General features: G+C 38.0%; 1 protein-coding gene across 1 annotated transcript in view; it reads right to left on the reverse strand.

The window, feature by feature from the left end:
- Positions 1 to 10,750, reverse strand: part of LOC106522471 (extracellular serine/threonine protein kinase FAM20C) — a 36,521-nt gene that overhangs the window by 14,909 nt on the left and 10,862 nt on the right. Inside the window, exon 7 of the mRNA XM_014015491.1 lies at positions 10,597 to 10,706. Within this exon, the coding sequence (XP_013870945.1) occupies positions 10,597 to 10,706 (110 nt within the window). The remainder of the gene's footprint in view (positions 1 to 10,596; positions 10,707 to 10,750) is intronic.

A 10,750-nucleotide genomic window follows, 5' to 3' on the forward strand; every position in this document is an offset into this window, starting at 1 on the left:
ACTTCCTCGTCCGACATTAAACAGAGCCCGACAGAGGAGGGAGGGGCGGGGAGGCTCTTTCTGTGTGAGTGCTTCAAGAGCTGACCTGCATCTGATCTCAAAGTGCACAAGCGACCAACTTGAAGCGCTGGATGTGATTTTGAAGCTGAAATCACGTTCGGTGTGAACACAGCATAACCCTGACCACAAACCCTAAGGCTAACTTCACAGGTACCTACTTACCTGACCCTAAAACTAACCTAAACTCAATTCACACCTTAGATTCAGTCTGAGCATGACCATTTTAGGATTCAATTGACCTGCCATTCTTGCTTGTTGATGTAGTTGTGCAGTATCAACATGCTGGTCTTCTAAAGTGCATTCAACTTCCACAATAATGAGGTAGTATTTTCAACTTCTAAACTGCCTGGATGGTTTTCATCAACCAAATTACATCCATAGTGAGCTGCAGCTGTTCTGACTAAAAGTGACATGAAATACTTCCTTTCATCTTCAGAACAGAGCCTATCATTGAAAGTGCGCATGCACTCATGCATCCAAAGGTGTACTATTTTAAGGTACAATGCTGTCAAATCTGACTGGGCTAGTAAAGATGGTGATGGTATGTTTTTGTTTGTCTGTGTGAACATTGTGTTTGAGCTGTTATGATGCCACAGGCACATCCCTGAAAACACCTTCTGAATGTCATGATGAGATAAGATCAGGTGGGGTCTCTCTGCAATGGGCTGCAACTGGACGCACACAGCATCAAACAGACTTTTAGTTGCAGTAATAATACAGTTTGACATTTTCTCACTGCTGTGGTTTAGTGGCATATCGTTGAGCCACATTTTCCTCCGTGGGGAGTGGATAGACCAGGGGTGTCAAACTCCAGTCCTCGAGGGCCGCTATCCTGCATGTTTTAGAGGTTTTCCAGCTCCAACACACCTGATTCAGTGATTGATTTAACTCTTCAAATTGGGCAGAAGCCTGTTAATCACCCAGCGATCAAAATCAGGTGTGTTGGAGCAAGAAAACCTCTAAAACATGCAGGATAGCGGCCCTCGAGGACTGGAGTTTGACACCCCTGGGATAGACAATATGACCTCTAGAGATAGGCTAGGGAGGATAAAGATGGAGAACCGATGTGAGAGCTGTAAAGATATAACATCTCTGCACGGATCACCCAGTGCAGAGCTACAGCTTGTAGCCAAATAGCTGACAGTTTGAGAACTCAGTAACTTGAAGAAGTAGGTGTCAAATGTCAGAATCTCTCCCTTTGAAATGCTTTGACGTAGCGTCTCCAGGGCCGTTGAAACTTTTCCAAAGATATCTTTCAACAATAGTGACAGAAAAGATATACAAATCTTAAAAGACTTCATTTCATGCAAAAAAAGGCTTCAATTTCATGTATAAACAAATCATCAGAAATGTTTGACTTACCACAGGGGGCTTCATGCAAATCATTCACAAACATAAGCAGGCCTGGCTGTTTTGTTAGAGAACCTACTTTTTTCTGGTTCTTCTGGAAACAGATGCTGTTTAATATAACGTGCCAATCTCTGGCGCTCAGGAGGGGACTAGCTGGTAGACTGATGTGTAGCTTCTTCATACTTAATAAAGTATTGCACACTGTGGTTTTTCCAGAACCTGGTTCACCTGCAAGCAACACTGGCTGGTTTGCCTCCAACATTAGGGTCAGAATATGCCTGTATATCTTAAACTGTATAAAGACATTTTAGAGCTTTTTAACCAAAGGCTCAAATAAGAGGTAATTAAAATGTAGAAATGTTTGAATTGAGAACAATTGAACTATGAGAACATTTTTTAAATTTTCTCTACAGCGGGAACAATTTTATAAACACTCCTTGGCTCTCCATCCGTTACCAACCACTTCATTATCAATGCCTGTTCAGTTTTACCCCTAATATTGTCTGTTTCCAAACATGTGCGTTGACATCCCAAGTCTCTCAGCATTTTTAAAACAGCTCCATTTTCCATCCTTTCTTTTCACAGAAGCAGCCAAACAGTTCATCATGGGTCATAGAATTAGGAAATAGAACTAGACTTTGTACAGAGCACCAGCTTGATGCTGGCGATGGTGGATTGGCATGTGAAGTATCACTTTTGATCACAATCTCATTTACAGATGAAGTCTTGTTTTTACTGGTAGCCAGTCTGTTGAGTGCCCCAGCCAGCGCTTTGTAACAAACTGATTTTCCACTACCCGAGGGACCTATGAGGATGACTGCTGGTGAGACCTTCAGGGCCTGGTAGAGCGAGAGGGTTTTGCTAATTATTTCCATGTCAGCGTAGAAGTTTATTTGTTCTTCTGTGATTTCATCCTGAAATTGATTCTTTTCTTTTTCTTCAATATATTTTTGAAAAAAGGGAAACTGGCACAAAATGGGAAAGGTAACCTTGAAAATCATGTAGAACTGTAACGCTTCGTTGTGTTCAAATGTCAAAACAGAAAGGACTGTTTTGACGATGGCTATTTCCTTCATTAAAGACTGTTTGACAAATGTGAAATGCATAACTTTGGATGCTTTGCAGTTTTCTTTTTATCCTTCTCAAAAAGTTTGGCAGGCACATTTTGTGAAGGCAAAACCTCATTGCATTCATTTGCTGAAACATTAGTCTCGTTTGAAATTTCTACTTGACTTGCAGCACGTTTTAAGTACATTTCAGAGGCAGAAATGATATTTCGAAAGATGACAAGAAAGCAGCTTTGATTATTTGTGAATACATGAGCCAGACAGTTGGAATCTTTAGTCAAGCTGATCAAGGACACCAGACGATAACTCAAACACGTGGAATCAGAGAAACCAACGGAAGTTAATGTTACTTCAGCAATAATCCTATAATCTGGGTGTGTCAAAGCATCAGGTCTGGTTGCAAATCACAGACTTTCTGGAATCTTGGGAGCATACCCCTTTGATGAGATGATAATACATCCATAACTTAAAATGGGAAAGATTTTTTCCCCAAAAATATCATTTTATGTTCTGGATCAGAAATGTTTCTGCAACCAATAGGCTCTTCATTTTGTTTGTTTTTTTTTTTTATTCATCATTCAGCTTTTGACTTTTAACTCTCTGAGACCCGAAGAACTGGTGTATGTCATCTAAAAGCAGCTTCAGTGAAGACAGGACATCTTGTCTGAGTAAGTTCACAGATTCCAGCAAGAACCACGCTCCTGTCTGAAGAGTACCCAGCAACATCCTCTGAACAACATACAATTGTCCTAGAGCTTTTCCCAACTGGACTACAGTGTGTGTTTTTCCAGACAAGGATGGTCCACTCGCAAAACCAGACCTGTATCTTGTCAGGTCAAGGACTAACCCCTGTACTGCCCTGTCTGTGGAAGGAGTATGTACCATCACCAAGTCTTCTGATCCATAATACTCAAAGCCATACTGGAATTGGTGCCCTAAAACATCCACATAGCACAATGAATTTCCTGTGTCTTGAATACTTTGATCTTCTGTACATATATGATATTTTAGAAAGCTCTGACACTCAAAATATTTCTGCAGCACACATGGTACCTTCATGAGTAATGATAGCTGCTGTGTGTGATTCATTGTAAGTTGAACTAAAGTGCACAAACACATCATTGTATGCTTGGAAACCAAAGTGTCACTTTAAGACTCCATTGTTTTACCAAGAATTGTCAATTTCATAGAGCTGCATCTCAATCTTGCTCACCTTTACAAGGCTCCTTTCTTGAAAAGCCTGAACAACAACATTGTACCAAACTGCCTCCTCAATCACCAGTAGACACTGAAGTGGATAATCTGAAAGCAGATCTAACACAACTTGTGGATTTCATGTCAGCACTGCTTGGGTATGCATCTCTGTCTGCGTTGTCACGTGTTAAATCATGTCTGGATGATTCACTGTGGTTCCGTAGCAGTGCATATTGGGCCTCATGCAAGAACCGTTAGTACGCACAGATTTGTTCTTAAGTTGTGTGTACGAGTGATTTAGGAGAATTTGTGGCATTCACCAATGTTTTCGTATTCTAAGATTTTCTTCAGATACGAACAAAATTCACGTGGTCCAGACCAGTCATATGTTTCACGAGCAGTCAGTCTGCTGTTATCCAGATGGATTTTCTTCATTAATAACTTTATATTTCGTTAGTTTGAAGATATTTTGTGTTGAAAATAAATTACACTCCATAATTATCTTGACAATAGGCTATTCTGCTTGAATGAGTTATAATTTTAAATGTAATAATTTAGACTAAAAACAATATAAATTGTCCGTCCGTCCGTTTTCTGCCGCTTATCCGGGATCGGGTCATGGGGGCAGCAGGAGACCCCGCTCTCCCAGCGACACCTTCCAGCTCGTCCTGGGGGACACCGAGACGTTCTCGGACCAGAGGGGGTACACAATCCCTCTAGCGAGTCCTGGGTTTTCTCCAAAGTCCCAGACATATTTTGAAAACATTTTAAAAAGCTTATTTCAGAACCGCAACTGAGACCACCTGCGAACGGGCTGTATGGTGCGCAGCGCTGTGTCTTCTGAATAAATGAAAATGATTTAACACCGTTGTTTATGCTATTAGCAGCTCATTTTATTCCACAGCTGACCTGCTAAAAATGACAGATTTTCTTTTCTGGATCTCTGACAGACGGACTTCAATCTCTGAACTCGTAAAGTTCTTCTTTTTAGTTTTCGCTGCCATTTTTCATGAATGGACACTTCCTTGTATCTTGAGGCAGGAAACGTAGCCTTATATGGTGTTTTTGGGGTGGTAATTATGCTAATCTCCTCTCGCGTGCACGAGCAGCTGGATATGAACAGGTGGAATTTACGCAGCTCATTTACAAACTTTTCCTGAAGACAAAAGAGTTTGTTGAATCTGACGTGACATGTTCGCACRAACCCCTCGTACGAACAAAAGTAAGAGAAATTTAGGATAAGAATACGAACATGTTCTTGCATGAGGCCCATTGTTTCGTCAACTCTTTCATGGTCAACTTCAACGGTTTCTCAAGGATGCATAACCAACTCAGGGTGTCAAGATTTGGTTCCAAGGGAGGTTGAAAAGAAATGTGTTCCTGGAGGCTGCCAAAAAACCCAAGTTCCTTCATTTGTTTGTGGTTTTCAGATGAAGGTTTACAGCTCAACATGTTGCTTTTACCACTTGGTGTTTCAAAGTCCACTTCAAGCCTGTATACTCCTTTGAACATTTGCATAAAATGTTGTGCAGAGTAAAAGGCAATGGATGGTAAGAAAGTAGTTGCATAACCTCCCTCTCACTCAAGAACCAGAGTCTTGAAAACTGGTCTTGGAAAGTACAAAGGGGATCCTCCATCTTGCATTGTAGACAAACCATCCCTAAGAATCTGGCAAAGTCCTCTCCCATGAAATCTGTCATTTGTTTCAGAGAACACAAAATTCAGGACATGACGGTCTGCAGATACTGAGCTCATCAGTTCCTTAAAAGTCTCATCAGCTGGTTGAAAACACTTCAGCAACAATTACAAAAAAGGAACAATCAGTTGAACTCAAAATATTCAAATACCCTCAGTGAAACAGTTGTTTTTGTATAAACGTTCAACTAGTGATGATTATTGGATGTACCAGATTATCTTCTTGATCATAAAAGGTCATAACTTCAAAACAAATACTGAATATATTATGATACAGTATTTGTTTAATTTATTCTTTACCCAGCTCTTGCAGTGTCAGAACCCAATCATCCAGCTGCAGCCTGAATTCAGCACTGATTGGGGACTTCAGCATGATGGATAGAGTTGTCAGATCATCTATTTCAGCAAAGAGTGCTTCTAAGAAGTAAATAAAACCATAAATGAAATTTAAACAACTTTTAGGCAAAAGATTGCTGTTACTTTCCACAATCAGAGGAGCCAAAGTCATAACAGTGACATTAATGGCTACATCTATATTAATAAAATATTTAATTCTATTTGGTCTCACCGATAATGATGAATCTAGTATCATTACAGGAGCATGGACTAGCTGTTTGAATATTTGAAAGGATGCCTTCTCTGGGTTTGTTTTCCTTTAATAATCCACCCAAACAGGAAGAATCAATTCATTCATCTGAAAGAATCTGTCCTTCCATCCCAGAGAAAGCTTTTGAAAGCTCTGCTCTGCATTCCACTCTGTGCATCCCTGCATATCTGACATGATTTAAAAAAGCAATTCAAGTCTTTCATGCAATGTGACTACTGAGTCTGTTTCCACAAGGGAAGATTTCAACAAAGTATTTGTTTCATTGTTTCCACAGTCCCAGCTTGTTCTGAATATAAAATCTGTGCTTCCCGCTCACCTTGTTGATTCATTTTTGGTGATTTTCAGATAGCTGAGACATGACTTCAACCGCAGTTAATGTCTTCCCAGACACATACAACAGGCCCAACCCTGTAAAACAGAAGCAATTTTATTTAAATTAGAAACGAAAATTATAWTTTTTTTGTTTTGTTTTTGTTTGCAAAGTTAATAAACTTGTCTCTGGTGTTTGGGGTGTCTTTAGCAATACAAATTACTATAAATAATACTCTGCATAAGAGCTTGACGAGTTGGCAACAAACATTAAGCTGCAGAAAAAAATACTATCAAATTAGATATGCCAGGGACCATCACAATATGCTTGCATAAAAATACAGTATTAGCAACACCTCATACCTTGGAAAATAGCTTTCCAGTGATTTTCTTTTAGTGTATTGCTAGTTAGCATTGCCATCACTTTAACCTGAAGACTGAAATTATCCAGGACTCCTGAAGTCTCCTCCAGAACTGTATCATTGGTAGGTATAATATTTCTCAAATTGTGGGTTTGCTCCTTCCACTTGGCAATGTTCTTCTGTGCTTGTGAAACCATAACCTGACAACAGAGACAAAGCTGCAGATTACCGTAGAGTAAAATTAATATAAAGACATTTGTATTTCTACCGAGGCAACATTTAACATGACAGTAAGAGAGAACACCAATAACTCATGGTGTAAAAACCAAAACTTTTTATCTTACAATACTGTACATCTACAGAGCAACATAAAATTAAGCATGTTACCTACAGTATTTATGTGTATGCATGCTTTATAGGTTTGTATCAAATGTTTTTGTTCTCAACAAAACAACAGCAATATGTGACACACAAGATCAATACTGCTATGTCCAAAATAATCTTATTCTTGCCATTAAACATAAAACGAAACAATCTAACAAGTTACCTCACTGGCTTATAGCTGCACTCTTCCAACCATGCCACAAATGCAGCTTTTAGTTGCCACAACTCCTTAGGAGCCGTAATCTTTATAACGTCTGTTGTCAAAATGGCTAAATCCAGTGGACGTTCTAAAGAAAAAAAAAACAGAGTTTCTGAAATTAGATGCCATCGTGTGTATGGACTAATTTTACAATTTTTTTATTGTTTTATTTTTCCTATAATTCCTTTAACATTTAAAATTTTTCATACTGCCTCACATCGTATGTTCTGACTGCTCTTGTGAAGTTCTTCCAGCTTTGTACTGAGACTCTGCGCACACATGTAACATAGCTTGGAGACCTTTTCTTGGGCATTCTGACTCGGGTCAAGGAAAAATCCAGATGTAGCCTCAAGGATGATATTTTTAAAGTCCAAGGTCAAAAYTGAAACCATTGTGTCCAATGCAATAATCATTGAAGGAAGACTGTGGYACACACAGCTTTCTGCTTGCTTTAACATGTAAATAAAATAATCCCACAACTCTAGCATCTAATTATAGAACACAAACACAAGTGCATCTRCTGCAGTGAAACAAGTCATATCTGAGATTTGATCAAACAGCTGCACTGCTTAAAAGTTATGCGCATAAATAAAAAGCACAACTATAAAACGATTATTTGTGGCTTAATTTTCACACTGATGCCAGCAAACCTTTTTCTTTAATGTCAGCTCCTGCTCAGTCATTTTCCTRTAGTTTATGCAAATGGTGTCGTAGAGGGAAAGAATGTATTCCAAACGTTTTTGCATGATAGGCAACATTTTTTTACTGACTCCTTCACCTGCGTGGGAAAGACAACCAGAAATTTTGTTTTTCAATTGTCAGTATTAACAATTAGGTTTTATAGGTGAAAGAAAAAAAACACTATCTTAACACTACAAAAATACTAAAAGCTAAACTAATTCATGTTCAGATGTTGATGTTTAAAAATGAYACAAGTACACTGCTTGAAGACAACATGTCCTAAACACATTTGAGAACTGACCTTTCCAAGCAACCTTTAAAATTCTAATAAAGTAGTCATTATTGCACTAATCTGGAAAGATAAAACTTACTGAAATAGTGTTCCTTTTAAAAGTAATATTGTGAACTTYATTGCAGGAAGCAGTACCTGATACTTGCATCATGAAATCAAAGTACACCATATATTTTCTCTTGCATGGCATTGTCTTCGACATAAATAATTCAGTGTACTTGAATACGTGACTAAAAAGCAGCCATAAAAGCCTGGCATTTCCATCAACCTTTCTCTCAACTCCAGAACAAACCCCCTTTTTTGTTGTCCCTTTTTTCTTTTTTGGATTGATATCAGTTTGTCTTCAAAATGGTGCTTTACATKTTTTGAATGTATTTTCAGTTTCCATGCCCTCAAAGCATATACTGAGAAGTCATGCACTTCTTGTGGTTCTGTCTTGAGCTTGTTTGATGTCTTCACCAAATCGGATATGAAGCTTTCTGAGTTCACCCTTACTTGCTCGACCAGCTGCTCCAGGATCTGCTCCTCAATGAGACACAGTTGTTGCCCTGAAAAAAAAATACACCGAAAGTAAACAGTGGAATGACAATACTGTGAAAAACAAAGCAAGCAAATGAAAAAGGTGTTCTTCATATCCATTCAGTAAGTGCACCTTATAGACTGTGGTCTTTGTGAAACAGACTGTATATACGTTATATAAAATTCTGTTTTCAAAATATGAAGACTATTAATTAATTTAAAATATAAAAGGCCCTGTCACACTACAATATTTTAAACAAATTGTGCCAACTTGTGAAAAGTTTGTCCAACACTAACGATGTCTAACCTGTAAATAGAATTAAAAACATGTAAATGTAAATAATGGAAGCATCTTTTTAAGTTAAGACAGCCATGGAGTAAACAACTCTAAGGAAAGTACTTTAACATGGCACATACAATATAAATTAAATGACTTCATTGATTTTCTTACCTGAACACATGAACGCGTGCAAGTTGTGTGCGAAACCAAGGTAGCGCCTCACCACGGTGATGCGTGCAGTTCTTTTCTGTCGGGGGTCTGACAACACCTCCTTTGCCTTTTTTTTTTTTGTTCTTTTCCTTACTTTATGAAACTTACAGCTGAGCATAGAACGAGCATTTTCCTCCTCGTTTGTTGTTTCTCTAAAGCAGAGGTTTCCAGCCTGCATGGTGCTTCGACACACCTGATTTGTCTTATGAGTGATTAACAAGCTTCTGGACACTCTGAAGAATGCAGGACAGTGTTCTTGCAGGACCAGGGTTGGGAACCGCTGCTCTAAATTTAGGCTTACTAAATAAATCAAAAAGAGAAGCTCAAACTCGCAGACCATAAAGCAGGCGTCCAGAGGGTGAAATAAGGATGCCAGAGAACACGTATGATCAAACAGGCAATGAATTAATATGAGGGTGAGAGATTAGGACGCAAAAATATACAAAAACATGTTTTTGAGCTTTGCCAATCTGCTGGTATTTGTTACATATCTTTCTGCAAAGTTTTACAACTGCTTAAACCACACAAAAAAAGAGGGCAGATGCAGATTAGTATAAAATCATTTGAATTTTGCAGTTTTTCTGTATCACTTTATTTGAAGGGGTGTGCATAAGACTGTCATGACACTGTCATAAATATGACATAACACCTGTCATGAACTTAAATGAGTCCTCGTAAATCTTTGACTGTTGTCATTAAGTGTCATTAGGTATATTAAGACTATTTTAATGCAAAGTTGACATTGTTTAAAATGTCTTTGTTATGACAACTTGACATTAACCAAGAAATCATAACCTGTTATAAAAGCTATTGAGTATCAACTTTAAAATTTTATTACACTGTCATTTGTTGTTAGTCTTAACTTTGGCTGTCATGAGTCCAAATATTTCATTAATATTTTCCCTTACCACAAGTAAAGTGGAACAAGTTGGACTAGTTATAAAGATGTCATTAAGCGTCATTACACTGACAAACGCTTACAAATACTTTAACTTGTCAAGACTTTTTTTTTATCTTAGTTAATGTCAAGTTGTCATAACAAAGACATTTTAAACAATGTCAACTTTGCATTAAAAGTGTCATAATTTCCCAAATGATACTTAATGACAACAGTCATAAACATTCATGAGGACTCATTTGCGTTCATGACAGGTGTTATATCATTTTTATGACAGCATTATGACAGTCTTATGCATACACCTTCAAATAAAATGTTACCAGTTTTTCTATGTTCTAAAGGAAATTTTGAACAACGCAAACCCATTTTTTTCTATTTYGTCAAACTATTTAAACTTGTGTCCAGATGACAACACAACTCAATTTTTACCAGAAAGTACACTCATAAAGGCAAATGCCCTCAGTTGTAACATGCTTATAATTAACATACTCATCAAGAAGTCCAATATGACCATATCCATGAAGTCCACCAGTCTTGTGCCTTTGTCGTATGGTGGGGTCTTTTTCACAGTAGCACAGTAATCAGAGTCTGTCTCCCATCTAAAACATGAAGACAGTCAAGATTTGTGGTAACAAATGTATTC

Source organism: Austrofundulus limnaeus, unplaced genomic scaffold (assembly GCF_001266775.1).
Source record: "Austrofundulus limnaeus strain Quisiro unplaced genomic scaffold, Austrofundulus_limnaeus-1.0 Scaffold130, whole genome shotgun sequence".
NCBI classification, from domain to species: domain Eukaryota; kingdom Metazoa; phylum Chordata; class Actinopteri; order Cyprinodontiformes; family Rivulidae; genus Austrofundulus; species Austrofundulus limnaeus.